At 40.4% G+C, this 20,844-nt stretch overlaps 1 protein-coding gene across 9 annotated transcripts in view; it reads left to right on the top strand.

Annotated features, from left to right (window-relative positions):
• The window catches only part of sox5 (SRY-box transcription factor 5), a 162,825-nt gene that overhangs the window by 77,915 nt on the left and 64,066 nt on the right, over positions 1-20,844 (top strand). For 6 of the 9 annotated variants that reach the window (XM_056748660.1, XM_056748658.1, XM_056748656.1 and 3 more), the window contains one exon: positions 1,390-1,462. In XM_056748660.1, coding sequence (XP_056604638.1) covers positions 1,437-1,462 — 26 coding nt within the window. In that variant the 5' untranslated portion in view covers positions 1,390-1,436. Of the gene's footprint in view, positions 1-1,389; positions 1,463-13,544; positions 13,747-20,844 lie in introns of those variants that run through there. The other 3 variants (XM_056748662.1, XM_056748663.1, XM_056748659.1) reach the window with 1 other exon arrangement.

The following is a 20,844-nucleotide window of genomic DNA, read 5'->3' as shown; positions in this document are numbered from 1 at the left end:
GAATCAAAATGATTACGTAATAATAATGTATATGAAGAAATATAAATATTGAAACACTAAAACTGAAAGAGGGACTGCTTCTCGACCTGTATTGACTAATGGTCCAGACAAGAAGTGCTATGCCAACTTTGATGGAGTCCTCTATGATCGAGATGACTGAGAGTATTAATTAGAACAGAGGTTTTTCGAACTGGGGTCTGGGGACCCCCAGGGGGCCTCCAAAAGGGTAGAAGGGTCCGCAGAATAGTTGAAAGGAAATAAGATCAAGCAAAATTTGTTAGAGTCTAAAAAACATTATTGCTCTTTCTAGTGACTTTTTCACTATGGTTCCATTTTTAGCACTCAAAGTGAAAGTTGCTACATTACATTTGAATTGAAATGTCTCTTCAGAATTTTACAGTTTACATCCAACATGTATTGCCAACTTTTACATCCGGAAACGATATGTTGTCTTGATAATATCACGTTTACTATTTATCTAAGTTTATGCACATAAAACATTATAAATGGATATGTATTTTAGAAATGGGGTCCCTCTCAAAAGGTTCATTTTATTTGGGGGTCCTTGGCATCAAAAACTTTGAAAACCCCTGCGATAGAAGACAATAGCAAGTACAATTCATCAATCTCTTTGACAGAAGGGTGGCAAGAACAAAGACTTCGCAGATAGAGCTCATTTCGCATCTAGGCTGGAGTTTACCCAAAGGGGTGTAAAGACCTATTTTACAAGATATCATTAGATAATGCCAAATTTAAACCTTTTGGATTTTTTGGGGCACTAAGTTTGCCACAACCCTATCATAGAACATTACATTGAGATCATCCTCCCAACAATCAAATCCAGCAAATGGATAAAACTTAAAAAAAGACATTTTCAATAACACAACCTGCAATATAAAGCGACAGTCAAACTGTAACGGCATGGAACCGAGAGGGTTCCCAGTTGAACCTCAGACCTCGGTCCAAATCAGCAACTGTAAAGCGACATATTGAAGTTCAAAAACTTGAGCTTAAGCAATTCTGGCTCCAAAAAGAGAATACAACGTTTTTCTACATGCTTACAGAGACCCGGCGAGATTAACATCTGACGTAACCACTGCCAAATGCAGTCCAAGCAGTAGTTATTCCGAGGGCAAAAACTTCACTAAGTTTATTTGGGTTTTCTTTCATTTTTTAAAATTAATTTAGCGAAATTCCTGATGTTTCCTTTGGCATTTTTCTTTGACACTGTGTTGACAACTGGTTAAAATGTTATGTTAATTGAATTACGGTTCTTGCAGTAATTGCTGTAACACAATAAAGATAAAAAAGTCCAGGGAACAAGATTGTGTTAACAGGGGATGACAGCACAATCGCACTAATCTGAATCCTGTAATGCCTGTGTTGCAGACCATTTCAAGAGACACAAACACACGTTCACGCTGTCTGCTGGAGGAATGAAGACAGCTGAAGCTGGAGACAGGTAAAACCCACAGCCAAAACACAAGAAGATCAAATTGGAATACAATAAATACAAACTATATAATGAAAGTAGACTTTCAAGCTGGGGTAAGTTGTCACATGGTTTGAATGTTATAACTTTATAGAATTACAGTATCTTTTTTTAATACAGTATAATCTACAGTATTACAAGTTTTAAGTTTCCTATATTGTCTACAGTTAATTGAAAAACCTGAAATAGGATGTTAGTGGTAGGCTTTGTGACATCTTAACCAAGACATTAAATAGTACAGTATGTTTTCGACACATTTTGTGAACATAGAGGGATAAACCGATTCTGTGTTTTGAAATGACCACAAGTGACCCGACATAATGAACATGAGTCACCACTACCATATGTATCTTTAAAAGTCTGTTTTGCTTTAATAACATCAAAGCTATTGTGAACGAAAAGAAAACCATCTCTACTTAATAATGTTGCCGAAAGACTGAGATTAATATCTGGTCTCGGCTTTGATTCAGGTGTCTCCTTTTATTCCTGTCTCCTCATTAACCGCCCAACTCCTGTTTACACAACAGCCGAAGAGAAAACACCTCAAAATATCGCAAATATTAAGAAAGCCGAGCAAATCTCTAGTGCTTTCAATGTCATTATTCATCTTTTTCTTTTAATGACTCGAAAATAATTATTTGGTTTGAGGAGCGCGATCCCTAATAAGGTGTAGCGAAAGAAAACAACAAGTGAAACTGGAGCGGCGTCTTTGAGTGCAGCCACTGTGTTTGTTAATGAATGAAGGTTGGGTTAATGACGAGAAATAGACTTCAAACGCCGTCCGTCTATGATGAGAGCCATGCTTTCTCACACCTGCTTCCGATGATAAGTCTAATGAACTCCGATCGATCGGATCTTATCGGTGCGATATGATAGCAGATCTTTTGTTGAATTCTGATGGATTCGCACTGAGCACCCGGCAGACTTTTTCATTGTGATGATTCAGTTCAACAGCGTGCGAAATCGTTTAACAGGTCTGCCGAGGTTAACAATGTGGGCTGATTTGGACTCCCTTTTAAATAGCTTAAGGCAACATAATATCAGCAGACGGGCTATAAAAGTCCTGTAGGTCTATCCAAACGTGAATGTGTGAGTGATACATTTTGTAGTGATTTATGTGATAAGTGAGCCTTGATACAGAAATATACATATCATATCTGAGGAAGCTACGGTGGGGGTGGTAGCGATCTTTCCCCAAAGCGTTGTAAGAATAAAAGCCGATTGCAAAAAGTACATCTAGAGCTCGTCCTCGAGTCCTTTAATTCTACACATGTGTATACATGTGTAGTCTTTCATGTCCTATCAGCAGTCATGTTTTCTATCGTCTCTGTATGTGTCTTCTGGGTGTCTTGTTTGATGTCATAAGCGTGCGTTGTCTTGCTGACTGAGGGCTGTTTAATTTGATCTAACAAACAGGCTGTTCCATCACTCATCTATCTTTCTTTCTCTCTCTCCATCCTTACCTTCAGTCTACTTTCATATCACTCTCTTGTGTTTGCATTCATTTCCCTTCCCCATCTCCCACTCTCTCTCTCTTTCATTTATTCACTCTTTTGTTCTCTCAATCATTCCCTTCTCCTTTTGTTTAAACCTCTCTCTCTCTCTCTCTCTCTCTCTCTCTCTTTCTCCCCATCCTGAATAAATGTGTTGCGAAACACCTTTGCTTGTGTGTCCGGCCCCTGAGCCCAAGAGGGTCGGTGTGTGTTTGTGTGTGTGAACGTTTCAGTGCATGTTTGATGTGTACCGCTGTCTGCTCCTCTCTGTATGCCGGTGAGAAGGGGATCATTATGTGCTCTTGCATTCGAGTCGTTTTTATTTAAGACTCCAGACAATGGCCTGGTGATTGAGGAAAACAGCGGGCTGACAATGAATCCCTGTGTCTGATAATGCAGCACCATCCTGCCGGGCAGCTTTAGGAGGGCCCCGGCTCATTGTGGCTCCGAGGAGAAAGGGAGAGAGAGAACAAATCTGCTGCTTAGTAGGAGGAATATTTTGTCGTGGTATGTCATTATTTTGCAAATTTGTATTATCTCATCATGTTGTCTTCATTGTAATTGCGGCTAATTAGAGGGCTAGTTAGAGGCCGGGCTTTGAGGCTAGCTTTAGCGTGAAAGGAGCCCGCCGATTAGCACTCTCCACCGGAGGAAGCACAGAAAGGGGAGATTAATCTGGTTACCTTGACGACACTCGCTTCCATCTGCGAGGAACAATGGCGTTTTGTTTCTTCGGATCAGTTCAGATCAACAGAACGTGGAGCTCTCGCTTTAACAATGCAGAATTCTGTCTAACCTTCTACGGACCTCCTTTTTCGGGGCCCCCCCGCCACCTCCGCTCCTCCTCCTCCATTGCATCGGCCCCTGATCACTCCACTCTCAGTGCTCTCGTTTGGACAGTGTTGTTTGGTCTTTGTATTTGGGGATGGACATTTTGACTACTTGAGTATCTGACAGATATTTTAATACACCAACGTGAGTGCTCTTCAGGTAAATCATTCGTCCTCTTAAGCACTCGAACGACAAGTCTTTAGATATACACTTTTGCTCTTAACATACCTGTTGGCATGTTTGCAACAAGTTACTGTATTTAGTGTAAACCTAGTGTTAAAAAAACCCGAAAAAAGCGAGAGTGTTTTCTGAATCGATTATGGCAGTCGTTTCCAAATATTTGGATGTCTGTGCCCATACCCGATATCTGTGTTGATTGAAAGGCAAAATAATGTGTGTGTGTGATGTGCTTGGCAGAGGTTGTAAGAGGTCATAACCTTGTCACACTCCGCTTGAAGGTTTGTCCCCAAATCCTCTGGCCTGAAAAGCACTTAATGAAATAATACACTCGTCTGTAGACCCCAGCTCAGGGACTCCCCTTCCAACATCAGCCTCGGAGAAATAGTGAAAAAAAGCCATCCGCTGAGCCTATGAGCTCTGTGTACAGTGTGTTCGCCGTTTAAAGTAAAAGAAAGTCTTTTGTTTTCTTTGTGATGAGAGAGAGAGAAGGAAGGAAACGGAGGAAGAAAATCAGCCTCAGAGATCACATGTAAGCGTTCATTGTGATGAGCAGTTAGAGAGACTGGAGTACCAAACACAGTCTCTCCATCTGGTGTTCACTTTGCACTCTGAACAGAGAGAGAGAGAGACAATTGAAAGAATGCCAGTGACATCTGCTCCCATGGGCACCACAATGGAGATTCATAGAGATCATACTCGCAGCACTCACTACAAAGACACCACTGTACGTGTGTGTGTGTGTGTGTTTGTGTGCGTGTTCATTTGGCCTTGAATTCACAATCCATGTGATCTGGGACTCCACAGCATCTTGACAAAGCCATGTCCGTCGTGTCATTGAACCTCTCAAACATATGCAATGAAGTAACATATTCATTTTACTATGTATTGGTTTGGCAGTTTTATACTGTTTGTTGAAGAATCCGAAGAAACTTTTGGACCACTTGCATTTGGGAACAAATGTGCATAAATAATGATCGTTGTCAGACAGGTCTCCTGAACACTCAAACTATCTGCCATTGATCGTCCCACTCCAAACTCTCCTCAATGGTTCGGCCAATGTTGCTGCGTTGGGCTGGGAAAGACTCTCAAAGAAATGGTGTGACAGCCACACTTTTTGGTTAGTTATACAGTGTAGGTAAAAGATCCCCTTGATTCAGTCATCATAACAAAATCATTGTGATTAGGACCCCTGGTATAAAGCGTAGGGGTCTTGTAATACATTAAGAGGTTACTTACTGAATATATTTACATGAAATGTTAATTTGAGTTATTTCATTATTTCGGAAGAAATTTATGAGAAACATAAAACTAACACATGGATGTAAGAAATCATTTGCTTGAGACGATGGTCTGTTTGTATACACCTCTTATATATACATTACGTTTGTTAAGTTAAAATTGGTAAATAAAAAATTCTTCTACTGTAGTTGAACCCATAGCATCTTAAAAGCAAACAAACAGAGGAAGGCTAGTTTGTGTGTGGGTTTGTTAGTGTGGGTGTGCTTTTGTGCGTGTTTCCACATACTTATCTTTGAGAAAAATTTCCCCTGTTGTGTTTCATGTACATTCAAACTGGAATCTGACGATACGCTCCTAATTTTCGTAAGTCATCTCTCTCCAAATCGCTTCAAAGATTCGCAGAGTGCCAAAGATTTTCGCCGTTTTTTTTTTCCCCGGGCCAGTTCTGGCGCGGTGCAGCTATGGAAAAAAAAGACAAACGACAATATCTGAGCAGAAAGTGTCTTTTAAAGGGCCTGGGTGGAGATGAACTTTCAGATGCGTCTCCAACGGGACACATCTGCTGTGTGCGGTACATCTGTTCTTAAGCCGCTGAAAGCTGACAGGAAGTATTCTCATAATTGAAGCGCTGCTGATTATTCATTCATTCACTCACTCGATTGTTTATTTGTACTCCCACCTGTTTATTAATTCACTCATTCACACTACAAATAGCTGGTTGATTTGACTGACATTCCTGGTGTCTACAGAGGAAATGAGAGTGTTTTGTGATGGAGAATAGCTTAATCCAAATGTTGGAATTTAGAGCCAAGATGGCACACACGATGCTCTTGAACAGAGACGATTGTTTGACTGTATTTGTGTTCCTGACTACACCTGATGATTATGTCATTTTTGGCGGTAGCGGTAGGGGCTATCGTGCCACGTCCTTTCTGTGTTCTGCTTACCGTCATGGCAACCAAGCCGTGGCCCGGCTCTTCTAATGGCAGCGTTTACTTCATGTTGTCACCTGTGTGAACAAGCTTTTGTTTGACTCTTTCCCACGTGGTGTTCCCCCCACACGCACAACTGATCTATAACACAGGAAACAGGGAAAGGAGACAGATGCTAGATGCTTGAAAGAGTGTGTTTGTGCTGTTTAAAAGGGAAAGTGTGTTATTTTTGTGCCACTGTCCCATTCTGGCTTAATATGCCAATTTTTAAGACATTGATATATTGAGTTTTTCCTATAGGCAGCTTTTTTTCATACTACTGTACACTTTGGTTTGTTTGAACATCCTGACCGTCAGAATGGCTTCAGCCTATTAGGTTTGTTGGGGGCAGGACTATCCAATGGCTGGTTTGAATCACTCAGTTTGGTGAATTTCAAAGAAACTCTTTAAAGACTTTAAAGGGACACTCCACCGAAAAATTATAATTCTGTCATGAATTACTCGACCTCAAATAGTTCCAAACCTGTATAAACGTAGTTGTTCTATTAAACACAAAGAAAGATATTTAGAAGAATGTCAGCAACTGAGATTTCTTAATTAGTAGAAAATGGTCGTCAAAGGTCAAATGGTTTTTACATTAATTCTTCAAAAACACTTTTTTTCCTGTGATAGTCAATGAGAAACCTCAGTCGTTAACATTCATCCAAATATCTTTCTTTGTGTTCAACAGAACAAAGAAATGTATCAAGGTTTGGAACGACAAGAGGATGAGTAATTCATGACAGTATTATCATTTTGGGTTGAACCATCTCTTTTCATGTAAAAACTCGTTTTTTAATCATATTCTTCTGCCACCTTCATCGAACTTTGGTCGTTATTGAGTATCAAAAAGTGCATGGCATCGAAAACACGGCCAACAAGGACAGGAAGTGACATGGGGGAGAAAGAATGAAGGAAAAACTTCAAGCAAAAATGCAAACCTCATTGGCAATAGGGTATTGTCTACCTTACGCACACATCCGTACCGCACACGGTTCCCTCCCCTCCGCATGCCATGCAGTCTGGTTGGCGATGCCCTCCGTGCCATCTGTAGCCTGTGCCCTATGTGCCTGCCCCTCCCCCGTCCTCCTGCACTCTGCTGGGTGGGCTTAACCATCTGTGTGCCAGAGGGGGATCGCAGGAAACAAATACGATAACACAAACACACATGCACACACCTTAAGCGCGTAAAGATTAATTCCCTGCACATTTGACCCGGTATTCACTTATAAAGATAATAGTAAAAAAAATAACAAAATGTTTATTTGCATTATCTTGAATTTCCATATCATCCAGTAAAACACTCATATTCCCATAAAATTATTGCATTGTTAAAACTTGACCCTTTTTTACTTTACATTCCCAGAATCCTCCCTGAGGAAGTTAATGGTGGATGGCAGTGTTTGAGGGTATTTGGCATTCTGGAAATGGGGAAAAGTCTTGCTTGGCAGGTTTAATATGGTGTGTTTTCGTGTTTGTGTGTTTGTGTATGTGTAAGGAAGGATCTAGGATGTTTGGATGAGATTACATGGCACCATGTCTGACAGTTTGGCATGGCGAGCGTTGGCTCCTTGCGCGTGTTAGGTAGTCTAGGAGATGTGCCGCTCCGAGGGTCACCAGTGTCAGGTGTTTGGCTGGAAAGGATTGGTGGTTTAGGGGTTTGAGCTTGTAGTCCTCAGGAGCTGACAGGACCGTGGTGGGCAGACTGGAGTGTTCTGGCAGCGGGGTCGAGGATGGACGGGGACGCCTATGGCACAGAAAAGAAAAAGATGGCTGGAGGGATTACGATACTGTCAGAGGCCGTAAAAGAGGAGAGGCAGAGAGGAGTTTGGGATGAAGGAGGATGTGGCTTTAGGTGAACCGGATTAAGAGAACGATCTCGCTCGCATCTCTCTCTCTTCCTCGAAGGCTAATCGGCTTCCTCAAAAGCAGACAGTATTAGCAATGTAGTTCCCCAAACACAAACAGGAACACCACTGGTTTATCTTAACTTTCCCCCAAAATCTACAAATGAGAACTCCTTGATATCTTTCTTGAATCTAGACAACGAATACATAGCACAGATTTCTAAAGGAAGCTGAAAATACATCTGAGAATCAGAGACTAAGTTAAATTACGAGAAACCTAATTGAAAACTCCATTAGATCTGCTGAGCTATATAATCAACCTCTGAGCAGTTCATGTTAGCAACGGGTCATTTCTCTTCTAGAGACAATGAACTCCTAACAGTGAACTCTTTTCATCTCAGTGGAGCTTTGGCCTTCACTTCATCCCCAGTTAAAAGGCAAAGCCGACATCATTAGAGGCATGAAGGCAGTTGGAGGATGAGGAGGTGTTGTAGCTTCAGGCCGTAGATCTGAGAGCTTTGCTCCATCCAGCTTCTTGCAGACGGACTTCTAGAGGAACCGCACTAAACCGCTGTGGAGAATCATCTTAGTGTCGCCTTCTGCTTTTCTCGTTTGGCTTTCTCTTTCGTTCTTTCTCTTGTTGCCACAGATTCACGGGGTGACTTAACTAAAAGCTGCAGAAATTATCATGGTTGTGATGTCAAGACCAGGAGTGTATAAACGTGACCACCCATGTGACCGTTGAGGGTTTTTAAGCAAGTTTAAAGGTAATGTAACGAATCGATCTTTTATTTAATACTAGGAGTCAGAAAGGCTTAAAATGGTAATATAAAACCAAATGATAAAAATAAACCCCTCAGATGGCTTCAGGGGTGAAACGGTGCTAAAATGTGTAGCATTAGGCTTTTAAATGAGAAAAGGAGAGTGGGGTGGTCAGAGGGAGGGAGCGATGAATGGATGAATAAAAGGGGTGAGATATAAGAACACAGATAGTTCTGGTATTGTCGTTCATCATCATTTTGGCTCCTGCAGCTCCCCATTACGGCTCTAATGGCGAGAAGAGACTCTCTCTCTTTCTGTCATCTTTCCCTTCTTTATTCACAATCTTCATTCCCAAGCGCAAGGAGGAGGCAGCTTGTTTGTGTATTATTAAACACAACCTGTAAACCGTGTACCTGTAATCCAGATGGATTATACATCCTGTAGAACTACAGGAACAAATGACTCACTTCACAAACTGACCTACAGAGAGGTAAACAGGGCAACACTCAACAACACATTGGCTCATAGAAACAACCAAAACAAACCTGTTGATTAATAGTGAATAACAATAGATTTCACAAAATAATTTTTTTTATGAAGAGTCATGAATTATTAGGAAGAACTTCATTCCAGTACCATTAAAGTCGCCCATACTGTATATTTCACCATACGGTAGCTTTGTGAGTCAGACTCTATACGAAGAGTTTATTTGCAAAACATCCATTTTTTACATAAATTCATAAATCATGTTTATTATTTTGTTATCAAGTTTTTAATGTGTTAGTAAGCTGTATTTTTTTGTTATTATTACTTAATCAAAACAACCCAACTGAAGACTGATATTATTATTTAGAATGCACCAAAAAACATGATTTTTGACTTTCAAATGGACTCTTCATATGTACATCCTTAAAAATCCCAATGTTTACATTGTGTTAGGGTCATTTCAGTGGAGAGAGATAGGGTTGTCAAGATATGCGAGTAAACCCACCAAAATATATTTTATATGTTGACAGAATAAAGTTAGCAGCTGAACTGCTTATAAACCGTTAACATTTCAACAGGCTGACAATTCGAAGAGCACTGCGTGTGGAACAGAGAAAAACATACTAAGATGTTCACTCCCCACCGCCGGCCTCAGCTAGACCACCGTTGTTGTGTATGTTGAGATATGTTGATACTTACCGTTGCAAGATGACTGACAGCAGCGCAGACTGACTTTCAGAGATTTTCAGTGTGTATGTGTAAAGGCGGTCTTCTGCTGAGGGGGGAGATAAGGACTCTATCTTAATGGCTTCTCTCGTCTGCCACTCAGCCATCGGACGGAGATTTCCTCTCCCTCAGTCAAGATAAACACACTTCGCAACCTTGTCACACTCCTCACACAAGCCAGAGAGAGAAAGTGAATGAGAGATGGACGTCGGAGACGTCTTTCCTCCAGAACTGTACCATTACCCCTGGCTCTAAAGGAACAGCTCTTCTAAATACGAAAATCTTTTTTTTGTTTCCTTTAATAGAACACAAAATGATGAATGTTGAAGAATGCACTGGTGGCTCTTTTGCATATAACGGCAGTGAATGGAGACTGGAGCTTCCGAGCTTTAAAAGCATCACAATAATGGCCAGTGATACTGCTGCCAATGATACAGATAGCTTTGAATTGGAAACAGACCAAAAAGTACTGAAAACTCTTCATGACACCCAAGCTCTTTTTGACTTATTCGTGACATCTGATTTAAGAGAAAGTTGCTCAGACTTTTGCGAACTTTCTTAAAACTACCGGGACACAAAAAAATCCTTCAATTATGAATTAGACTTTGCCACTTATCTCATGAAAAGGCCAAAGCGAGCTATATTTATCACAAGATTTTAAGTTGATAATGACCCGGAGCTATTGTATGACTAAGGAAGACTTGGACAGCAGGTTACTTTAGTATGACTTTAATGGGGCTTCTGGAGCTTGAAAGCTCCATTGCTCGTTTGAATTGTATAGAAAAGACCAAAGCGGTTTTCAGAATTTCTTCTTTTGTGTTCCACAGTTGTACAGATTTGGCACAACATGAAGGTTATTACATTTTGAAAGAATTTATTCTTTTTTAGGGGGGTGAACTGTTTCCTTAAATTTGACAACAGAACAATATTCAGATTTTCGATATAAGACTTTTTTTTCTGTTTCGTAAAGAATTTACATGCTGATGGAGTTCAGAAATCTGAAGAACTTATTTTTTGACTCTTCGGGGGTAATACTTGAACTTAACAGTTGTGTGTAATGGTGGAAGGGAATTGTTTACTGCTCGTCTGTGTCAGACCCTCACTTCTCCGGGCCTCTAATGCAGGACAGCTGCGAGGGGCTCGGACAATACATCTGCTAAAGGGACCTATTGTGCGTTTGCATGCGTGCATATGCCGCACATGTGTATTTGCGTTCGAGATAAACAGATAAAAACCTGCATGCACACATGTTTCCACAATGCAATTACATACCTGTGTACATTGTTTTACAGATCGACCGGAGATATCCGAAAAGCATGCACACATACATACTGTTTATGCGTTTGGAAATACCTGCATGCACATACGCACACGCAGCAGTTCAACTGCACCCTGTTGGAAAAGTAAAGTTTGTGGATTTGAATCAGTCCGTCTAGAGAGTTTGAACCTTGAAAGCACCTGCCTTCCCTATTCATGAACAGATTCTCTTAAAAAGCCATCTTCATCTATAGCTGCTTTTAAAGTGGATGAAACTGTTTGGCTCTTCCCTTTATTTCTCTTCTGATGGATTTTCCGCTTCACGTCTTTTGTCTCACTGGTCTGTTGTTGATGTTATTTCACCTCTCTTTCTTTATTTACCTCTATTTTTCTGTCACCTTGTAGCCTTGACTTGAAAGATTGTTAAAATGTTTAACTACAGATAATTGCTAACTGAGAAAAGCTAATTAATGCGCTGCTTGTGCTTGCGTGTGTGTGTTTGAATGCGTACATGTGTGCATTGTGTATTCAATATGTTCTCTTCACTGTTGTATCCAGTTCGGTTTAAATCTGACAAACCTCTGAATGTCAGACACACAACATGCTATTTGAGATTTGTATACTATTTAGTGATGATTTCTAAGGCAAGCAAAGCTATTGCTAACGCTAATTAGCATTAGGGGTTTGAACAAATTAACCTTAAACATGTCCCATGCTGTTTGTGTAATGTGTCATGAATGATCGTGTGGGGGGAAGTGTTTTTACACTTTTAAATGATCAGTCTCAGACCGTTTAAAAATTTTATTCACACAAGAGTATACATTTCAAGGGCCGACCTAAAGTCCTCTAGGAGTAGCAGAGGGCAAACAGGGTCCAATTATGTCCTTACTGTCCCCATAAATCACTTCCTTAACAGTTAATAAGAAATAGCACAAAATATAACCACAATGTTCTTAACAACATTATTACACTGTGTCCTGGAGAGGTCACGACATGCTGCTGTTCTAAATTCGGTAACTTAATAAATTGAGTTATGTTCAGCTTCCAACATGTATTTTTATTTACGGTTCACCAATTCCAATTTAAGAGAATTTTTCCGGCGAGTATTACCATGACTTCAGACAAATGAAAGCAATATGATAAGCGCTTTGTGTTTGTAAAGCTGTCTGTATAGAAGGTGAACTGCAGCGTGTGTGTTTTGCCATCTGAGGTTGAGAAAGACTGACACTCTGTTTAAAGTTCAGCGTAACAGAGTTGCTGCTATATTTCAATCTGTCAGACTTACTTTCCTCCGTTTAGAAGAATAGCTCTTTTCTTTTCTCTCACTTTAGCTCTCTCTACCCTCTCTCTCTCTCTCTCTCTCTCTCTCTTTAATAAAGACTGACTGGGCAGCATGTTAGTTAAACTGGGAAAACAAAAAGCATATAGCTCGCATGTGTATGTGTGGTTGACGTCCTCGATTTGTGCATTTGTGGGGGATTCGGGTAAATTACGGCACTTATACCATTTATTGCATTTCACAAAAAAGTGGTTTGATATACTTGGATCCACTTTGTAAAAATGTCTTTACATGGACAATCATGTTTTCTTTCTTTCTTTCTTTCTTTGACTGTTTGTTATATCATACAATAACATCTATTTTTAAAGAGATTAAAAAGATATTTTTAAAGTTCACCCAAACAAAAACATCTGTCCTCATTAATGTATTTTAGTTTTTGCAAAACATGTTTTCCAAACATTTTTTCCCTTGAAAGAATTTATACACTTGTGTGACTGTGGATGGGGACTAAAACATGTCAAAACATTCATTCACGTAGTGCTTAACATCTCTGTGTTTTCAATAACAGTCATTCGGTCAGATGCTTTAAAGCAACATAAATGTGAGTAAATGATGATAGAATTGAAACATTTTGGTAACCTATACCTTAAGTTGTTTGATTTTTTTATTAAAATAAGGTCCGTAGATAAAGTTGTTCAACCATGAACGCAGTTTTGCATGACATTGTATACAAGTTTGTTTGATCAGGACTATGACAGAGGGACACAAGGGCTGAACGGGGCTGAAGGAAGGGGGCAGTGCTGCTGCATGGTGTGTGTGTGTGTCTGAGAGAGAGATGCGTGTGAGGCTCTGTGCTACTGTGCACTGGCCCTTTAAGAGCCTATCGAGAAGCTTAGAGCTGTAGAGAGAGGGGTGGAGAGAGAGTGAGAGAGAGAGAGAGAGAGAGAGGGGGGTGGGAGTGCGAGGCTCGGCGTGTGAGAGTGTGTGTGCGGTGGAGAGAAACAGAAACAGTCTTTGGTTTTGGTTAGAGGAGCACCAGGCAGCGGGCGTGCGTGTATGTGTGTGCGTGTTCTCGGAGGTCTCCGGGTGTTGGAAGTGTATGTTGTCGTGGAAGGACTCCTGCATCTCAGACCCCTTGTTTCAGCATGCTTACTGAGCCTGAGCTTTTTCAGGAGTTTAACAGGTATGTACACACACCGACACACATTCTCTCACAAACACAGACACGCGCACGCAAGACGTTGACTTTTCCAAGCCGGGCAGAAGGGAAGTGACCCAGGGATAGGCTGGAGCAAATGCTCGGATAAGCTGGCTGAAGAAAGTGCATGTGTGTGTTTAGGCTAGTTTATTACTTTCTGTTGTACGTTGATGCTGCCGTGTTTGGCTCAGGGCTGGCCGTGTGAATGTGTCTGTGGTTTATAAAAGAGAAGAAAGTTCATCTTCAGATGAATGTGCGAGAAGCACACTGTGTGTATTGTCCGCAAGAACGGCAGTAACTTAGTGACCACGGGACGTTGAGACTCAGACTTGGAAGGGCATATCCCTCTCAAAATAAGTTTCAAAATGTTTCTGCTGTCTGTAACAGGTTAACTTTTCTTAAGTCGGATCTGCATGACTGTGTGTTTATTTGCGTCTGTGTGTATCAATGTGTGTGTATGTGCATGTTAGATGGTGTTTGATAAGTGTTACTTCTCCCCCGTCAGTGTTTCCCTGGCACATCCTCTATCTTCCTTTCATCTTTTCACTAATGTTTTTACTCATGTTGCATTTCTTGGCAACATGCTTGGCAGTTTAAAAAAGTGTGGCTTCTTTTAAATGTTGTAATAAGTTTCAATCATTCAATCCAGAGTAACATTTTTTAAGTCTTGACATTTTTCCGAACCTCTTTTGTTTGCCCATTTGTCTGCGTTTCGCTCATTTCAGTTTATGTCGTTTTGTTATTTTTGTTTGTCTTTTTTTATTGTGGCCAGATGTTTGTGTTGGCCTTCTGTTGTGCCGGCGTAGCGTGTGAGGTGGAAAATGTTCTCACCTCCTTTAATATGTCAACAAAAGTGGCTTTGCTGCAGAATCGAGAGGTTTGACTTTAAAGCTGCATAGGGAAGATTTACCCATAATACTCGGTTTTAATGCGAGCTTCCCCCTAACACACACTCGCGCTTTTTATTGCATTAGAACACTGCACTGTTTTACCAGATGAAACTAATCTTTTGTTCGGCGATAAACTCTGGGGTTTTATCCCTGAATTAAGAACACATTTATACGTCGGGAAAATGTGTTTTTAATAAATCATTGCTCTCATGGGGGAGCGAGAAGGGGGGGGGGGGTGCAGAAAATGATAACAACAACTCAGAGGAATTAACATTTAAAGGATTACACAGAAAAGCAGAATGTATAGTGATAAATGCAGGGATTACAATGACTTAGAAGAGGATGGTTAAACTCAGCTTTCCAGTAATGCTCACTGTCAGTGGTAAAAGAGTGCGTGAAACTGAGTTTGCCGGATACTTCTCTGCGTGTGTTTGTGTGGAGGCTGCGTTTGTCCACGTAGAGTGTATGTGTGGCTCTGTCCTGATGCTGACTGTTTCTGCAACGCCGTAAGTCAGTTTTGCTTTTTATATGGTAAAGAAAGAAGACAGAACGCTAGAAAATAGATTGAATAAATGGTCTTGTTTGATGCGAAGAAAAATAGGATCGTTGCTCATACATTGATGTCCAAAAGCACAATATTTGCTTGTATTTGCTCATATTGTATGAATGCTTAGTGTTAACTTGGAAAAGGGGTTGAATTAAAAAAATAATTGTTTATTATCAAACTTGTGCTTTTAAAAACAAGAGTTTTTTCAGCATTAAAAGAGGCCATGTGATTTCGGGGAGAAAAGGACATTGCTGTTTTTTTTAGCCTAGTTTGTTTGTTTGTTTGTCGTTGTTTATTTTTCTTTACATACAAAATTGAGTTTAAAATAATCACAACTGTATTAAAAATAACAGCTGGACATAATATATAGAATAAATAGTGCTCGCTTCATTTCTTATTATTATTATTAACTGTTGTCTTGAGTGTGTGTAATGGTTGTTGCTGTTTGACTGAATGCTGCTTTAGTGCAAGAGTAGAGAAGGGTTTCTATGGCCAAACTGTCACATTCCTCAAAGAGAGAGAGAGACGAAGGGGGTGTTGGGGGATTGACTTGAACACTTCTCCATTTGTCTACCTCCTTTAATGGATGGTTGTGTTACATCTCACTCTCTCTCTCTCTTTCTCTCTCTCTCGCTCTCTCTGCTTCGATTCTTTCTGATAGAGAGACATAGAAAACACTGTGGGTTCCTTTACCACTAAGCGTGCATGAGTTGTGCTGCTGCATTTCACAATTTTTAATTCCTTTTTCATGTCAAATAAACCACTACATTACCAATACATATTAAAAGCAAGCTGCTGCTCAGGATTTGCAAAGTGTGTCTTCATGTAGGTAAAAGAGCACTGTGCACAAAAACAGTTTTTTAGGGTATTAAACCATTTCGTAAACAAGCTCAATAATGTCTTCCTGACAGTGATAAAAGTCAAAAAGATTTCTCTGAGGGATAAAAATACAGTTTAGCTCAATATTAAACAATAGCGGTAAATGAAAGACAAATGTGTGTGTAAGTGTGTGTGTGTTCTGTTTCACTGATGGAGGTTCTGGCTTTTCTTTCTGGGCAATTCGGAGCAGGCTGGCTCCATTGTGTAGACCGTGTTATGAACTCTCACAAAGACTTGATAACCGTGTCTCCATGAAAAAAGGGGGGACACTAGAGAAGAATGCTGAAGGGTTTCCTCCAGCCCTCCCTCAGATCTCTTCCCAGACCTCCCCTGTGCAATCAGCTGACCAACAGATCGTCCACTGACATCGAAGGGAATTGAGGTTATAGTCACTTACCTCTTTATAAAAAGAGACAGGGGCTAATAAGACAGAAATCGTATGACAACGGGTCAGAGGTGAGGGTCGGATGTCATAGCAGACAATTGCATCATGGGAAGGATAATAAAAATCAATGGGTCCCTCTGCTGAACGAGGTCTGTCATGTGTAAGTGATCTGCTCCCCTAAGCTGCACAATTGCGGCTCTGTACATTTAGTTAGTTCAGGAAAAGGAGGGGTTTGGTGGATTTAAAAGATGATGTGTGTGCCTGCCATGCATGTTTACATATGCCTGCTACATCCAATTTGTTATTGTACAGGGCTGGATAAGAATGGAGTAAATTATACCAGTTTTTAAGGGTGCTACCGTTTTCAGCGGTGCGACTTGAGTTCGAACTCGCAGCCCCTGGGGATACTAGGAGCGCATTGCAATGGAAGTGTATGGTCAATAAACATCAATCAATCTTTCACCATTCGATATTTACACACTTTTTTGCAGCTATATTTTGCAGAATATTTTATATTTTGATATTGTTTATTTTCATATATCAAATCCTATCCCTCACAGAAACCTTTTGTCATTGTGACTTTAAAACAAAACCGTTTTTGAGAGTTTCAATATGTCGAATAGTGTTTTTTCGTGAAGTAAATTACACCTGATACCTAATATTAACTATTCATCTAAAAGAAAGCGTTCTTTAGAATGATAAAAAACATTATTTTATGTACAAGTCGTTTTTCCAAATGAGGACGTCCTCGGAGGATGTGTTGGTCAAATTTAGCTCACTTTTAGGGAAGGAGCTTTGTCCACAAACTACACACACTTAAAGACAAACAGTCTGAGAAAGTTTTCATGAAAGTTTTAAGTGTGTGTGTGTGTGCGCGTGTGTAATATTTAATACGCCACGAAAAACATGAGTCAGTCCAAGGAAACAAATAATTAGAAACAAGAGATGACGGGAAACTATGCAGACGGATGAAGTGATGACTAAAATTCTGGTGTGTGTGTTTGCGTGCGTGTGTTGATGCAGCAGTTGCCTTGGCACTGTGGGCACAGTGTTAGTTTCTGGTGCCTTGTGTCCACCCTCCTGCCAACACACACCACTGTGTTCGGGTTGTTTTCGGTTTGCTCATATGACTTGTGTGTAGATCAGTGTGACTTCACCTCCATGTCTAAACAGTAATGGATGACAGTGACATTAGGCTCTGTGTTCTTGCCTTTTGTGGCGGCTCTGGACAGGAAATTGGGGCGGCCCTGAAGCCCTCACGTCAGAGGGGAAAAACAGAGCCTGCTTTGTGTTTTCATTGAGTGTGTGTGCAAATAATGTGTGTATGTAGGGGCATGTACACGTGTGAAATTGCTCTTAAACACTGCAAATTATTCTGCGTTTGTAAGGGAGTTTACTTTAAGACAGATATTGCTTTTGTAAAGCGTTTTTGAGGTTTGGTTGCATTTTGGTGATATATTTGGGATTTAATCTATATTAAAGTAGTGACGGTACTTATTTGCGTTGATGTGATGTCTAATACTAACAGTAATGGAAAATTCTGGAGCGCACTGTTCCAAACTCTGTTAAGTGTACTTATAAGCAAACTTTGGTTGTCGAAACATTGATTAAAACCCCAATTAAAAAGTACTTGAAAAATAGAATAAGCATTTAAAGATCTCATTTATAAATGTCTTTTTTTCTTTCCTTTCTCATACCATATTTATAAGAGAAGTCACACCTCCCATAATTCAAACCCCGGTCTCATGATTCTCATTGGTGCCGCTTTGCCGACTGGAAACGCTGTGATCTTAAGATGATGTTCTGGCAAATTAACCCACAGAAGATCCAATCCGGTCCGAGTTGCCCCCACAGCAGCCGCGAACACTGATTAGTGAATACAGCGTGGATGATTAAGAGCCCTCACAAGTGTGCGCTACGGATAAATTCACTTCAGCGCAGTCACTCCCTGACTCGCTGCTTGTTACACTTCCGACCCCGCTGCCAATCGCTCCGTTCCCACAGAGAGAAAAATTGAGGGAGCTATAAATAGCTGTAAAGTAATATACTTAAAAGACAGTCCTAAACTGAGACAGTGAGTTCTGCACAAACGCTCGATTGTGCAGGGGGGGACCCTCTGTCGGGACCGCTGTATCGTCCCTGGTGAAGATAAAGAGAGCGAGAGAAAGGGATGAGTTTTGTGCTCATTGTCCGTGCGGATCGAGAGGTATTCTAGGTTTCCGACAGAAGGCAGGGCCGTTGTTATCTGTTCTGAACGGGCTTTTTGTCTGAACTTTTGGACGCGCTTTGTTTCATTCCCAGAGTCTGATAACGAAGAAGAGCTGACCTTCCTAATCTAATAATTAATCTTTACTTGTGTAATGTGTTTGCATATTTTTATACTGTATTTTGAACTTACCTTTACAAACGTGTCCTATGAAGTTCTGACAAATCTAAATCCGATGTACTGGAACGGCCCGGAAGGTGAAAGTAATTTATAAAGACATTTTATTTAGTTTTTACATTTTTACATGACATTCTAATTGAATTGTTTTGCAGGAAACAAGTTTTGCTTTAGTTTATTGTAATTATTGCTAGCTTTTACATTTAAACAAAACACATAGATGGGATGTCCTTATGCAAATAAACATGTGTTTGTCTAAGATAATCAGTTACGTGGAATTCAACTGTGTTTGCTTGTCAGTTATATGAATTACACTAATACATTTTCTGACCGCTCTTTGTATCTCTGAACGTTAATGCAACATTGACGTACAGTATGAGCATCATTATTTTTTCTGGGTGTATGTGACACGTTTAGCCTCTAATGATGTCCTGTCATTAGAGACACTTCTGGAGTGTTAACCACCGCTGATGGTGATTAGGTAAAGCTCTCAGATTCTTTATTTAAAGCGCAGCTCTGCTCTGCTGTTTAATGGACCCTGTATTTTGGCCGATTACCGTCTGTGGAGAAATGTACGTGTGATATGAGAGGGACTTAGGAGAGCGCTCGATCTGCGTCTAAGCTTAAAGGGGAAGTGCGCCTTTAATCCGGGCTTAACGCACGCTGGCCACGGGAGGGGGCGAGCGGAGGACCGGTGGGGCGGCCGTTAGCTTTTAACGATTAGCTGGGAAAGTGAGCCTCTGGACTTCGGGTCCGACTGCGGTGGGACAACTAACGTACATGAAATTTGAACAAAAATGACATTTTCTTATTCAGTTATAGTACCCCTTGTATAAAGAAACTGACATAATTTCTGTGTTATCGCATGTGTGTGTGTTTATATGTGTGTTGTCACCTCACCCATATCAGGCTTTGATATACGAGGCTGTTTATGAATAACACACTTCTTTGCCTTGTGAAGATGAATAGCAGTAAAGTTATTAATCCACCCGATAATGAACGACGACCGCTGTTAAAGTTTACAATGCAAATAAGTCGAGCTTCAGGGACTGTTCTTTGTGCGTCTGTGTTGTGTAAGCGAGAGCCCCGGTCTTTCTGGTGTGTGCGTGCGGGTTGGCAGGCCGGGGTTTATTAGAACCACAGAAGGATGGAGTGAAATTATGCTAATGGCTGTTAATTATGACCTTGGAGACCGGCTTTTCTGCCAATTTATCTGCTTAATAAAACCCTCTCTTTTTTGAATCCCAACATCTCGACATGTTTTAAATGTTTCATGTAGACTCTCCGCTACGACAGTTCTGCCAACTTTAAATGAAAAAGTGGCTATAACCTGCTCACCCGTGGAGTGGAATTGTATAGTAATTATACTTCAAAGGCTCGTAGGAAAATAGACATTTTATTGCTCGAGAGGAGCTGTGGAAGATTTCTGTCAGTGGGCCGGAAAAGGAAGTAGGGTGGAGGTAGACAAATGGAGAAAGTGTGAGATGAGCAGATGTGAAGACATGTTCGAAGGTGCAAATGCTAGGGAATGGAATATCGGACTTGAATCTTTAATACAAAACATCTTTCTGCTTCAAAGAGAATGTGTACTAAGGGAGCTTGTAACTTTAATTCGGGAAGGAATCGCTAAATGAATTCATATTCCTTCATCTATCTTACTACTTTTGTAGAATCATTTGAAGAATTATTAGTTTTAACTATACACAAAACAATACACATACTACTTGATAATAAAAGTTGCATATCTTTTATATCTTTTATTTATTTACAGTACAAATAATTACAACAAAATCCGAATTTCGATTGTCTTTACTGTTTTTATCTAGTCTCACAAGAGTCGTATTTGATTTGTTTGTTATATAAAAGAACCAACTCAAATCATTCGTCCGTGCTCATTCAACTTATCATCACGCAAATCATCTGCTTCCAGATTTTCCTTGAAAAACGAAAGCCGTGCCATTTCATATTCAAAAGCCAGTTGATTCCCGACCTTTAATTG

The sequence above is a fragment of the Triplophysa dalaica genome, chromosome 5 (assembly GCF_015846415.1).
Source record: "Triplophysa dalaica isolate WHDGS20190420 chromosome 5, ASM1584641v1, whole genome shotgun sequence".
Taxonomy (NCBI): Eukaryota; Metazoa; Chordata; class Actinopteri; order Cypriniformes; family Nemacheilidae; genus Triplophysa; species Triplophysa dalaica.
This window is presented reverse-complemented; position numbering and strand designations above follow the sequence as displayed.